This window comes from Theobroma umbraticum, unplaced genomic scaffold (genome assembly GCF_002168275.2).
Source record: "Theobroma umbraticum cultivar Fairchild unplaced genomic scaffold, ASM216827v3 scaffold_147.0, whole genome shotgun sequence".
NCBI classification, from domain to species: domain Eukaryota; kingdom Viridiplantae; phylum Streptophyta; class Magnoliopsida; order Malvales; family Malvaceae; genus Theobroma; species Theobroma umbraticum.
In genome coordinates, this window is record NW_018397259.1 from 3387941 (window position 1) to 3401110 (window position 13170).

The following is a 13170-nucleotide window of genomic DNA, read 5'->3' on the forward strand; positions in this document are numbered from 1 at the left end:
ATCCTCAAAATCTTAAATTCAAATTACTTTTAAACAAATTTATAAATTATTTTTTTAAAACTATTAATGTATAATAACAAATATTTAACAAAAATTTTGATATAAAGTTCAAAAAATCTCTTAATTGTTTATAAAAATTAAAATAAATTATTATTTTTTTATTGTGTCCAATCAAATTTTATACTTTTATTTTGATTGAAATGTAAATTATCATTCTAAGTCATGTGATAGAAACGTAATATAATAATATAGTTATATAACATTTTTCATCATTCACATCAACGTTATTGAACTCTTTATGAGTATAAAATAACAAGTGATATTTTAATTAATTATAATTAATTAACTCTTAATTATAAAAACTTATTTGATTTAAAATATAATTAAAACAACTTAATTGAACACAATAAAAATAAATATTTATCTAAATTTTCATAAATAGTTCAAAATTTTTTTTAAATATTATGTCAAAAGTTTTTTTAAGTTTTTTCCAGTTTTACTTTACTCTTGAATAATTTTCAAAAATTATAGTAAGGATTACACATCATTTCTCATTTATCTTTTTAGTTTGGTATAATACTTTATTGATTTCATTTGTTTTTTTTTATTTCAAATAAAAAATTTTCTTTGGTTTATTTTTTTTCCTTTCACTTAATACTTATAATTTAGTTCAATAAAAGTTGAGTTTTTGTTTTTTATTTTATTAAAAATAAACAAAAATAACATTAAATAATTTTATACAATTTAAAGCACCTCTTTTGCCGCACTGGTTTCTCCAACCCAGCAAACCAAAACAACTTCACCAAATAAACTAACTTCTTATAAAGGCCAGAAGGAATTCTAAAATTAAAAACTCTGCCTATCATTTTGTGGAATTATGATTTTTTTTTTCTTCTCTTTTGTTACTCCATTTGCAATCCAAAACAATTCAAGAGACACTGAACTTTATTTCCTTTCATTTTATTATGTTTCTTTATTTTCTCTTAAATCTTAGAAATATTTACTACTATTAGACTGAATCTTATAGTGTGGCAAGAATAGGCTATTTTTGGCATCACATGCACTCCGTTGAAGAGAAATTAGGTACTTTCAGCTGGTTTCACTTCGACAGCCCTAGAGAGATTTGATATCAAGATTAACGTGTAAAATGAGAACAAAAAGGGTATGCTAATCCCTGATAATTTTACAGCATAAACTGATATACATTCCTCTTTAGTAAAAATCAAACTGCCACAAGATGAGAGAGCAAGTCAAGCTTTTAACTACACTCGTTCCATCCCTGACTCCAAGTATTCCTGGGAAACATAAGCTTTGTTACAGGGATCAACACCATGAAAGAAGCCATTCACAACACAAGCTCAAACTCGCTGTGCTACTGTCCATCTAGGGTCCCAAGTGACTCCTTGAGCAGTCTTTGTGCTTCCTCTCTCCTACTGGACAAGCAAAGAAACCAAGAGTCAGAACTAAGCAAATAAAAGTTGTGTCATTTGCTAATAGTACTAGTTAAGTATGCAATCACTTGCCAGCTATTACCACAACCAAACCACAACCAACTCTGGCCTCATAACAACATGGCTTCATTTCCAAGAAACTCCAGCCATATACCGAAACTACTTATTTTGATATTAGAGAAGGGCATTTAGTTAGCCAGTGATAGCATTTATGAGATGTCATGTCCTCAGAATTCAGTGGGGAATGTCTGTCCCCAGCAAAGGGGAAATGCACTTAAGTTGATAAACAGCACGAGGATAGTAACGCTTCAATAGTCTCTCAGGAAAACTGCCCGAAGCGGATGAGTGAAAAGGGAAAGAAGACAAAAATGAGAAAATTCAATCACTACCTTGGCCGCAAACCCTTTTCTATAGTACGTGTAATGAGGCATTACCACAATCTTCATAATGGCAGCAAAATTCAAATCGCTAAATGATCTTATTCCATAAATCTTCTAAGCCGCTATTAATTAAAAGCATGCTCAAAGAACGGACCAAACTCTTTAGACAGAAAATTTAGTTTGGAGCAGTTTCCAAGCATGTTTATATCCATACCTCTTAATATCCTCCAGAGCCTGTTTACGGCGTTGTATCTGAAGTTCTAGAATGTGGATCAATGTTGCTCTAGCCTGCACAAGCAAAATCAAAATAGAGAATGAGTACCACATAAATTCACAATCATTTAACAAGCAAAAACATGTCCAGATAACCCAACAATGTTTCACCTGATGAGGACGCAACGAGTTGAGCAAGTGGTGCAAGTTCTTGAATATAAGAGATATCTCCTCCACTCGTCTTGCATACTGTGATGGTCTCTCAACAAGAACATCAGCTAGCTCCAAAATATGCAGTTGCAATTCTCTGTTGAGCGACCTCAATTCCTTCTTGAAATCTAAAAATGGTCAAAAATAAATCTGGATTCAGCAAACAGAAAAATGGTGAGAGAATCGTGTTTTCTAACTGTCCAATAGCCACAAAATCCCACAGAAAAAACATGTATTACATACAAATTGCACTAAAATTTCACTCAAAAAATGTCTCAGGAGTTTCCATCTCATGAAATTTGATTACACTCAATAAACTTATTCTGTAACTATTGGCTCCTTCCTTATCAACTATCTGCTAAACTGAGCCGAATTAAGGGCTAATGTTCAACTACAAGCAGAAAAATAATACTACTAGCAACCAGTATCCAGGAATAAAGCATGCTAAAATTAACTCCAATAAATGATTTCGCAAAGTCATAGAAACAAAAATGAAAAAGCAAGAAAAAGAAATTACCAACGTTGGGTCCTTTGGGATAGAGTTGCCGTACCCCTTGCTCTTCCAAGCTTGGAAGCACATCATCAGTCTACCAGCCAAAAGAAACACCATAAAATCAAATTTCAATAAGTATAAATAATTGAGACCCAATCAAAATAATAATACGTAATTTACTGAAAAAAAAAAAGATAATCTCACAGTGTAACTGCCACCAAAGCAAACGTAGGTGCCTTCGATTGGAGGCGGAGGCTCCGGAGCCGATTTAGGGTTTTGTAGGTAATCTTTGTAGAGCCTATAATACGGCGGCGGTGGCGGGTATGTAGCTGTTGCCATCGTTGATCAGCCTGACACTTCCAAATTCTGCAGAGACTTATATAAATTTCAATTAACAAAGGGAGCTCAGTTTGGGTGCCGAGAAAACGCTAGAAAGTGAAACAGGAGGAAGATTGACAAGCTAAGATTCGAAATCGAATAAATGGGCCCAAAAGGGCTGGTTATATTCTGGGCCCGACCTGATTGAAGGCTCATCCGCCCAAAATTGAACCGGACCGGAATGGGCTAATTCTGAAAACCAAACAGGGACAAAAGATGCCTTGGTCAAAAAAGCGAGGCAGATTTTTCAGTCAACGGAAAAGGACCGTTAAAACAGTTGCATATAAAAACGAAAAGAAGCGGGCCTACCCTAATTTTAGCTTTGGCTTTTTCAGATTTTCTTTCTTTCTTTCTTTCGCCCTTTTTGAGAGAACGAGAGCGGTAAAAAACTAAAAAAATTTAAAGCCAATTTTGATGGTTAAATCCTCAGATTTTTTTTTTTACCTTCATTAGACAATTTTTTCTAAATTAAATTTTCTTTTTCATTTTTATGCTCTGCTAGCGAGGGATTTTCTTTGATCGGATCTCTGGACTTTGGCATTTGAAAATGATGGAGGTATTTCTCTCTATTTTTTTTCTTACTACATTTGATTTAAGGAATAATTAGAATCTAATTAATATTCGGTTCTTAATTTATGATCTTTCTAAATGTAGGAATTTTATGCTTTTCAAGGTTTTCTTTTTTCTATAATTTCGTTGCCCTGGAATTTGGAGTGATTATATCTAAATTGTCGGTGATTGGATCTTTAGAAAATCAATTGAGATTTGGTCAATATCGAATTAACCACAAAGAATGAGCTACGAGATTATAAAAGGACAATGAGAATCTGTGATTAGTTAGGGTGTAAAACTGTTCATTTTAAAAATTTTCATATTTTGTTAAGATAGGACCAGCAAATTGGTGAATTTATGACGTAATATATTGCCCTCTGATGCAGAAATTTAAAGCATTTGTTGCAATCCTTCGTGTTGCCATATGCGAAACTCAGGGCTGGTCGGAATAATTTTTGGAGAAATTTTTTATTTTTGTTATTCCAATGAGTTGAATTTGAAAGAGAAAGCCATAATTATTTGGCTGGAGTTTTTCTCTTTTGGTGGATTTGAGTTTGGCTGATTCAGGGTGGCAGTGATAATTTTACATAGATTTCTCATTGTTAATTGGCCACTCGAAATATTTCTTAATTTTGTTCACCCCCTTTAATAATCAAATGGCTAGCAAAGTATAATTTACAGGTAGACAGATCAAGGTTTATAATTCGATGATAGACATTCTTTTCTGAGAAATCTGGTTGCCCAAATAAGATGTCAACCTGTCTGTGTTTGTATTGGAAGCCAATCAATATGTTTCCTTGTTGATGATAGGCTATTGGATTTTAAAGTTGTTAAGTCTAGTACTCCTTTTGGTTGCCAAGTAGATTTTTTATAAAAGCCAGGCAGTAATATGTTGTATCTGATATCATTTTACAGGAATCTTCAAGCACGGATCCTCCTGCAAGTGATGTAGAACTTGTACCAAAGAAGATCAAAGATGCGAAAGAGGGAGGTCCAGCATTTCACTGTGACCTTTGTGATATAGAACTAGTTTACAAGATAGCTCAAGCATTCTTACCAGGTTTAGCTACAGCTTGTGTCGACAATACAACAGGTGATGTGTTCAGGTCCCCTGGTTCAGTGGCTGCAGAAATTAGAAAAGAAATGGTGGACTATCTCACACAAAGAAGTGAAACTTTTGTGGCTGAATCTGTTGTCTTGGAATCTGGTCCAGAGGCAGAAGCATCTGACCATCCTTACGATATCATTGCTTGTTTTATTGATGACTTTACGAGTTCAAAGAGGAATTTGTTTAGTCGAGTTTCGGGATGGCTACTAAGTGACAAGAGAGAAGACAAGATAGATGATTTTGCACAAGAAATGGAAATTAATGGGTTTTGGTCAATAGACAAGAGAGAAGCAATTGTACAAACTTTACTGAAAAATGTTGACTTCAAGAATGCATTTCACTGTGACATGAAATTTGAGTCAGTGGATGAACTTGCTTTGCATGTCTCAGCTTGTGGCTATAGATTAATGAACTGCGAAAATGAGGGGTGTAATGCTAGATTTTCAGCTAATCAAGCAGAGAAGCATGATGCAGTTTGCCCTTTCAAGATAATTCCATGTGAACAAGGGTGCTCAGATAGCATCATGAGGCGTGAGATGGACAGACACTGCATAACTGTCTGTCCAATGAAGCTTGTGAATTGCCCTTTCTATGCATCAGGTTGCCAATCAGCCATACCTCATTGTAAGATTGAAGAACATCGCTCCACAAACCTCCATTCTCACTTGCTATATATTCTTCAAGGCATTCACAAGGAAGCATCTGTGGAGGTTCTTAAAGAACGGGTTGAGCAACTGGAAAAGGTGAGTCAAGATGTGATTCAGAATGTCCTGCTCCAGTGCATATTTATTTTTCTTTTTTGCTACTATATGCAATCTGTTTCTAACTATCAAATGAGAGATAATTTACTGTTTAAGCACTCTATATCTTTCTTTGCCGTTTGTGAAGCCATTCTAGGAAATATCACGACGAAAGGCTTTATAGAATTATCTAACATCATAACTTTTGTGACTATCTTCTATTTCTCACTCAAAACAGGCATATTAGGAGAGAGCTTTAACAACCTGGCGTTTTGAACCTAATCTGTTAGTCTGTACTTATATTACTGAACTACTTTTGGTACAGAGGACAAATGTGAATGGAAGCCATATAAATGATACCTACAAGATTTAGGAATATCAAGGTCAATATCTTATTTGGATGAGTTGGTAATGGACATGCATTTAGCAGCCTTTCTTTCTCTAACGGTTGAGTGCTTTTCGAGATATGCTCTAGATGCAGTTGATGCATAATGTTTAAATGACCTGAGGAGCCTTATTCAAATGAAAGATGAAAGATGACATCTATTATTACCATGTTGATTCCTTTTTTCTTTTTAATATTCAAGCAATGCTCTTACGGGAATAGAGGTTGGGGATTTGCCACATTTTTGTGATACCACATGCAATTTGACTATTTTCTTACGTTTTTCCTTTTGTGCTTAATTTTATTTTCACCAAACATGTGATGTGATTTTAACACTCGAGGGAAGCAAGAAAATAATGACCAGTCTGAGTTAACTAAAACACAAATGATCAATTACCGTGACTACCTCTGAATTGATTTGTGTGCATTTGTACATGCTAAATACTAGGGAAGGATTAGAGGAAAAGAGTTTCTGCTATCCAATAGACCTTTCAAATTTCGTTATAATAGTGATAATGAGACAGGAATGCATGAAAGTATATGGCTTCAGCTCAACTTCAAGTTTGCAGCATAAACCATATACGGTGGAGAAGGATTGAAATGAAAGTCATTTCTGAAATAAATTGCATGTTTATCCTCTTTTGTAAACATTTGGATGACAGATTTCATGTCTCTTTTAATGAAAGCTATATTTTTCTTTCTACAACAGTCATCTTCTGGTAAGCTAGCAGACATCCGAGACGTGAGATCTCTAACATTCAGAGTCAAGGATCTTGATGCACGGCTTGGACCCTTGGTAGTTACTGCAACAAACAAAATTAATGAAGAAGCCACAGAGGCAGCAGCAAAGCTTGAATCTGTAGAAGTCAGTGACACAAACAAGGATATTGAAAAAGCTGTGGAAACTGAAGTCAAATATTCAGAAGCAAAGCCTCCATCATTAGAAATTACTCCAACAAACAAAGATAGCGAAGAAGCCACAAAAACTGAAATCAAGGATTCTGAAGCAAAGCTGCAGTCATTAGAAGTTGCACCAACGGACAAAGATAGTGAAGAAGCTTTAAAAATTGAAGTCAAGGATGCTGAAGGAAAGCCTCAGTCATCAGAAGATTCTACAACAAACAAAGATAGTGAAGAAGCTGCAGAAAGAATAGTTAATGATTCTGAAGCAAGGCCTCCATCATTAGAAGTTACTCCAACTAGCAAGGTTAATGAAGCAGCAATTGAGAATTCAGTCAAGGAAGTTGAAGAAACACTTCGGCCTTCAGAAGTTCACGCGACAAACAAAGCTAGTGAAGATGAAGGTATGGAGACTTCGGAACATATACCTACCAAAGTTGAAAGGTGAGGTGCGAATTGTTGGCTAATAGTTCTTTAACCAGCCATATACATTTCAGATACACAAGTGCATGTGGTTGTTTCCCTATATCCTTTCTTTCTGTTGAATTTTGGGGTTATGTTCAATACCCTTCTTACCTTTTTGTTAGCTTACATGCAATTTTTTACCGTACTTTTCATTACAATTTTGAGAGATTAAACAGGAAACTCGCTTCTTCTCTGCTTTATAAAGGAAATTCACAGGGGAGATCTAGCTTGATGATCCATCTAATACAATTACCTAGACAATTATTTTTCTTTTCTTTTCATTTTAAGTTTGTTTTCCTTCAAGAAAGAGAGGAAAATGCAGAAGGAAAGGATCAGATGAACAAAATTTGGATGCTTTTGTTCAAAATTTTGTCTTGTCTTTTTTGCATGTACGGTTTTCACTTCAGGAAAGAGAAAGAGAAAAGAGAATGGAGAGTCTTTCCACATATTGAAAATTTCCCCTTTAACAAAGAAAATAAAAAAGAAATGGAAAAAGGAAAGGGAATGGAAGAAAAAAAAAAGTTATAATACTATAAAAAGTCTTTAAATTATTTTAAAAAATTTAAATAAGTTTTTATTTTTTGTTGAATTTAATTATGTATTTCAATTTCAGACTAAAGCAGAAGTTATTTTAAACTGAATTTTTGAGAAGCACTTAAAAAATTAATTTTTTTAAAGAATAAATTAAAAAAAAAGTTCAAGATAAGAGCTTTCTCTTTATTTTCTTTTTAAAACATATCAATTTGTCAAAAAATACTCCTCTCGATCAATCTCTCTCTCCTCTCTTTTCTTTTACAAATTACCCTTTTCCAACTTAAGATCACAATTTCTTTCTCTTTTATTTTTCTCTATAAACACTATTACAAAAATTAAAAGACTTAACGACAAAATAGCAAAAATTAAAATTTTTTTATCCCTATAAAAATTAAGAGAAAAAAATTAAAATTTAAAAATGCATTCAGTTACTATTTAAAAATTTTTTGTTTTCTTTACAAAAAAATCTAATACTGTTAGAGTTGTTCCGTTTTGGATTTCTTTGTAAATTTCTTTGATTTTTAATATTTAAAATCATTTTTAAACTCGAAACAGATTTATTTTGCTTTAATTCATTAGAAGATTGAAAATGACATGAATAGCCGTTATGGTAATTTTAACCAAAAGAGCTTATATAATTTATTTTATCAAACTACTTATCAAAATTTTAAAAATTATTATTTTTTATAAAAACTTCATAGTAGTTTTTAAGATAAAAAAAATTAAACCAAACAAGTTTTAAATAAATTCTTATAACTAATGTATAATTAATTATTATTAATTAAAATAACAAGTTATTTTTATATCACGTAATATGTTAACTTATCATAATAAAAAGTGAGATCATGTTACAATATCACATGAACATCACATGTTATAAAAATGAGAGATGTTATTTTGATAAACGACAATTAATCAATCATTAATTATAAAAATTTTTACCATAATAATAAAAATAAAAATTTATTTAATATTTTAAAAATATTTTTAAATTTTTTAAATATTATATCAAAAAAATATATAATAAAAAAATAAAAAATTCTAATGTTGAAAATTTTAAAATGTTAAAGCACATAAGTGGCAATTGGGAAATATGAGAAAGGCAGCCTCAGTTATTAGTAGAGTGAGCAGTGGCCAACAACATGTGCTCATTATGATATTTTGGTGACAATTGGGTGTTTCTGGCTCGTTGATCGTGTCATGTTATAACATAAAGTAAACTGCGGCCAAAAATAGCTACTTCATGGGGTGGGTTTGGTTTTCCCTAAGATCCAATAAAGCATACATCCAATGTGCTGCTGTCACCATCATTCTTCAACATTAATTTCTATATAAAACAAACACACTATAAACATAGTCAAATAAATACTAGTACTATTCTTTTTAATTGAAGATTATTAGATTGCAATCCAACTTGATTCTAAATTATTATTTCATTAATAAATAGCACATAATAATATCTAAAGTTAATGTAAATATTTTATAATCTTAAATTGGATCATTTATACATTAATTAGCGAAATTCTAAAAAATATTATTATAAACATGAAAATGAAAGACGCCGGCTATTAGACTCAAAGCTTGGTTTTAAAAACATAATAATGATAATATATAAATTAGATTGGATTGAGTCAACTAAGTGGAGCCTGATAAATATCAATATCTTTAAGCACAAACTTTGAAATCAAAATTCAATAAAAAAAAAAACCACATATGTCATGGAATTTATAATAATAAGAGAAATTATGAATGAATCTGAAATTTATAAATAATGATTTTATTTTATTTAATAAATATGTTTTTAAATTAAAAATATCAAAGTCAAAAATAATTTAAGATCAAAATAAATCCCCCGCACGTACGTGGCTCAAACACGTGCCTCGTTATGAATATCAGCTGAGCGGCCACGTCCCGACTGAAAAATCTAAAGGACAAGATTAAGTAATTTTAGCCTCAGCTCTTATCCCCACTGTCCACCCAGCGACTGCTACATATACCCAACTTCGACACCCAATAAAAGGGAAAGTTTGAAATTTCAGACATGGGAGTGGTGATCATCGACGGATCAACGGTGAGAGCCTTCGTGGCGGACGAGGAACAGTTCAAGAAGAGCGCGGACGAGAGTTTCGCAGCACTTGACCTCAACAACGACGGGGTTCTATCCAGGTCCGAGCTACGGAAGGCATTCGAGTCCCTGCGCCTCATCGAGACCCACTTCGGGGTCGATGTGGCCACGCCCCCGGAGCAGCTCACCCAGCTCTACGACTCCATATTTGACAAGTTCGATTGTGATCGCAGCGGTAGCGTCGACCTGCCGGAGTTCAGATCCGAGATGAAGAAGATCTTGCTTGCTATTGCCGATGGACTGGGGTCTTGCCCTATCCAGATGGCTCTCGAGGATGATGAGCAAAGTTTTCTCAAGAAGGCTGCTGACCTTGAGGCTGCCAAGCTTGAGGCTCAAGCTTCCTGATCGATGCTGCAAGGTTTGTGAACTAAATAATAACGTGCAGTGCAAATGCTATGACTAGGTCTACGAGTGCTGTGCTTGTTTGGTTGTAATTCTAGCTAGTTTGGAAGGGCATGTTTATTCCTGCTAAAGACTGTTAGTACTTGGTTGACAATTTACTTATGTACCATGGATTTCGTGTCTTCCAATGTATAGTTTACTCAGAATTCCAAGGGGCAATAAGATTAGATGAGGTAATTCTCCTTAAAACCCCAAGTATAAATCCAAGTTCTAAGTTCTAACCCATGATTCACCCTATAAGTTGTGAAGAAGTATTTTAAGTAATGATTCACCCGCAAACTGCTATATCACAACCATTGGTGGTTATTTGGCTTCTCAACTTTCAATCTAATCAAAAAGCTCAGGGCTGCTGGCCACCGCCTACATACAGCCACCATATGGCATGCCAGGCTCCAAAGCAGCGGCTTATTGGCCATTCTTTTATCCTTTCAGATTACGCCTAGTTTCAAAATTGAAACATTGTTCTAAGTAGCAGTAAACAAACATTCAAAATATATAAAGATATCAAGACCAGCACAGACAAATGCCATAATAAGTCCCATAGCTCTCACATCCATAGATGAAAAGTACAAAATCCAATAATCAAAGTTCAAAAGCCTTCTAAAAATTCTCGAGGCAAATAACTTATAAGATTAAAAAAAAAACAAAATTAGCTTCAAGATTACTGCAGAGTATCAACCTCGAACACCCCGGTGGAGATTGACCATGCGAGCTGAAGCATCCATCTGGGAACCTCTCATTCCTGAACCTGTCCTCCCAGAATACCCACCTAGTGCTCTTGATTGACCAGACCGATCCCTCGAATAACCACCTCCAGCACTCTGTCCTAATGCCAATGGTCTACCACCAGCATTATATCCTGAACGCCCAGAACTACCTTGCCTTCCCTGACTGAAGGGCAAGTCTTGCCACCTACCAACAGCGGCTGTCCCAGCAGCAAATTCCTGGTTATCTCGCCGCCTTAATGGCAGATCCAATCCACCACCACCAATTCTTGCCTCTACTGCCCTTTCGTTACTTTCAGCAAGTACTGAAAGCTTCTCTGTCAGCTGGAATGCCAAAGCCTGCAACCTTGAGTGCTCAACATCATGGAAGACAATGCACCGTGTTGGCTGGTCCCAACTTGCATGGAGTTCTTCATTTATCATCATCTTGCTAACTATGCTATGAGTCTGGGAATCTGAAAGGTCAAACATTTTTGTGAGCTGGTCCAAGCTTAGCGAATCATAGGATGAGCAGTAAGTAAATAGGTAAGTCCTCAAAGCCTCTTCCTTGATCTTGGCTTTCAGCATGTCGAGCACATTCTCCCGATTTCTAAGAAGCTTCCAAACATCGAGGGAATTAATGACATCAAAGGCCTTCTGGAAATCTCCCTTGCAAAGGGCTCTGGTGGCAGCCATTACATGGTCGCGCACATTTTCAGGGGGACCTGTAAATGTCTGCCTCTCACTCATCTCAAGCAACCGCCTAAATGTCTTACTTATCACCTTCCGTTTGGCATCTAGAGTGTTGGCTGCCATGTTAGGCACCTCAAGCAGCATTGCACATATCAAATGCACAGCCTCCAGAAGCTCAAGGTTGATGTGCATATGGTAGGGCATCTGGCGCCTCCTTTCCAACCTTTCCTGTAAGAATACACAGATTCACATGTGTAAGTCCTTAAACAACTATATAATAATATGGAATCCCCATTAGAGTTCATAATATCACAATGTTTACAAATGGAGGTGAAATTCAAAACTTCTTTATGCTACCACATTTGTTTCTATAACTTAAAACATCAAAATGCCTCAAAGAAACATCATCTGTTCAACCACATTGGAAAGAACACCATTTAACCAACTAATCAAATATTTGTTAAAAATTCAAACTAAATCAGAAATAAACAAATGAAAGCATCAAATGCAAAAAGTGAAAAAACAATGCTATACAGACATTAAGATTATCAGTTCAACCAATTGGGATTATAATCTGCCAAGGATCATATGATAATCAGTACCTGTTCTGGAGTCTTCTCATGATATCGACTTTGTGAGACACCTTGTGCAAGCAATTCCTTCACTCTCCCACCAGAATACAGTTCGGAAAGGCAGCCATGTCCTTCGGCAATTAGTCCAACGCGGAAGGCACAAAGTCCAACCTGTGCCATTGCCCGGTTAAAAAGTATCTGTGTTGAAACATCCATATGCTGAATTTTATCCTGCAAATGACTCATCAGCAGCAAATCACGAGCTACAGAAAACTCATCAAAAAGGGCATGTTGATAAATATCACAAAGCATAGCACGGGCTTTGGTCCGGTCATCTCCACTTTTGTATATGAGAGACACTAGGATATCCATCAATGCTCTACTATTCTCAGGAAAGGAAGGCTTTCGAGACACAAGCTCTGGAGTGACAACAAATGCAGATGGACCCCGACTTTCCTCCACTTTAGGCTCATCACCATCTTTTTCTCCATCAGCATCTCCTGATAGCTCAGCCAGTTTCCTCATAGCATCATAAACCTCTTGAGGCTTATAATAGATGAGTTCAACACGCCTTAGAGCAACTTTAGCAGCAGATTTCAAATCACCAATACGCTCAAAATACTCCTGGACATTGTGAGCAAGGACCAAAAACATAGGTTCATCTCTCAGTCTTTCAACATATTCACGCGTGTGTGGATCAATGCACTGCAAGCTCTTGAAGAACTCATTATCTATTCTCTCAAGGAAGGCCACCAAATTTCCCCAAACACGGATTGTGCCATTATAGTCTGCTCCCTTCTGTGTTTCATTCTCATCAGGCTCAACCATATCATCAACCACGATGTTAGGGTACTGAACAAGAATG

General features: G+C 35.1%; 4 protein-coding genes across 5 annotated transcripts; 2 read left to right on the forward strand and 2 right to left on the reverse strand.

Moving 5' to 3' along the window:
* Window positions 1–1097: 1097 nt before the first annotated feature.
* LOC110415485 (mediator of RNA polymerase II transcription subunit 7a) lies at window positions 1098–3206 on the reverse strand. Of its 2 annotated transcripts, none has more exons than XM_021427155.1 (5): window positions 2952–3206; window positions 2772–2841; window positions 2216–2382; window positions 2046–2119; window positions 1098–1430 (listed from the first exon to the last, which is right to left on the reverse strand). In XM_021427155.1, exons 1-5 carry the CDS (start codon window positions 3084–3086, stop codon window positions 1373–1375), a joined length of 504 nt encoding a protein of 167 aa, XP_021282830.1. In that variant the 5' UTR covers window positions 3087–3206; the 3' UTR covers window positions 1098–1372. The 2 variants fall into 2 exon arrangements, with proteins under 2 accessions (XP_021282830.1, XP_021282829.1); XM_021427154.1 differs by having other exon boundaries at window positions 1098–1433.
* A 251-nt stretch (window positions 3207–3457) lies between these two features.
* On the forward strand, window positions 3458–7679 carry LOC110415148 (TRAF-like superfamily protein). Its single transcript, XM_021426692.2, has 3 exons — window positions 3458–3681; window positions 4593–5528; window positions 6620–7679. The coding sequence occupies exons 1-3, from the start codon at window positions 3673–3675 to the stop codon at window positions 7256–7258; spliced, it is 1584 nt and encodes a 527-aa protein (XP_021282367.1). The 5' UTR covers window positions 3458–3672; the 3' UTR covers window positions 7259–7679.
* A 2055-nt stretch (window positions 7680–9734) lies between these two features.
* Window positions 9735–10525, forward strand: LOC110415350 (Calcium-binding EF-hand family protein). The gene has a single exon (XM_021426973.2). The coding sequence runs from the start codon at window positions 9851–9853 to the stop codon at window positions 10277–10279; it is 429 nt and encodes a 142-aa protein (XP_021282648.1). The 5' UTR covers window positions 9735–9850; the 3' UTR covers window positions 10280–10525.
* Window positions 10526–10860: 335 nt separating this feature from the next.
* Window positions 10861–13164, reverse strand: LOC110414804 (eukaryotic translation initiation factor 3 subunit C-like). Its single transcript, XM_021426212.2, has 2 exons — window positions 12336–13164; window positions 10861–11961 (listed from the first exon to the last, which is right to left on the reverse strand). The coding sequence occupies exons 1-2, from the start codon at window positions 13131–13133 to the stop codon at window positions 11011–11013; spliced, it is 1749 nt and encodes a 582-aa protein (XP_021281887.2). The 5' UTR covers window positions 13134–13164; the 3' UTR covers window positions 10861–11010.
* Window positions 13165–13170: the final 6 nt, after the last annotated feature.

Bases quoted from the DNA above. Each gene is read 5' to 3' on its own strand.
- LOC110415485 (XM_021427154.1), bottom strand. From the start codon at position 3,086: ATGGCAACAGCTACATACCCGCCACCGCCGCCGTATTATAGGCTCTAC. The intron at 2,842-2,951 runs GTGAGATTATCT...TTTGGCTGGTAG, and splicing joins GCTTTGGTGGCAGTTACACT to ACTGATGATGTGCTTCCAAG. The intron at 1,434-2,045 runs GTATGGATATAA...TTGCTTGTCCAG, and splicing joins GCTCTGGAGGATATTAAGAG to TAGGAGAGAGGAAGCACAAA.
- LOC110415148 (XM_021426692.2), top strand. The intron at 5,529-6,619 runs GTGAGTCAAGAT...TTTCTACAACAG, and splicing joins GGGTTGAGCAACTGGAAAAG to TCATCTTCTGGTAAGCTAGC.
- LOC110415350 (XM_021426973.2), top strand. From the start codon at position 9,851: ATGGGAGTGGTGATCATCGACGGATCAACGGTGAGAGCCTTCGTGGCG.
- LOC110414804 (XM_021426212.2), bottom strand. From the start codon at position 13,133: ATGGTTGAGCCTGATGAGAATGAAACACAGAAGGGAGCAGACTATAAT. The intron at 11,962-12,335 runs GTACTGATTATC...GTATTCTTACAG, and splicing joins ATGAGAAGACTCCAGAACAG to GAAAGGTTGGAAAGGAGGCG.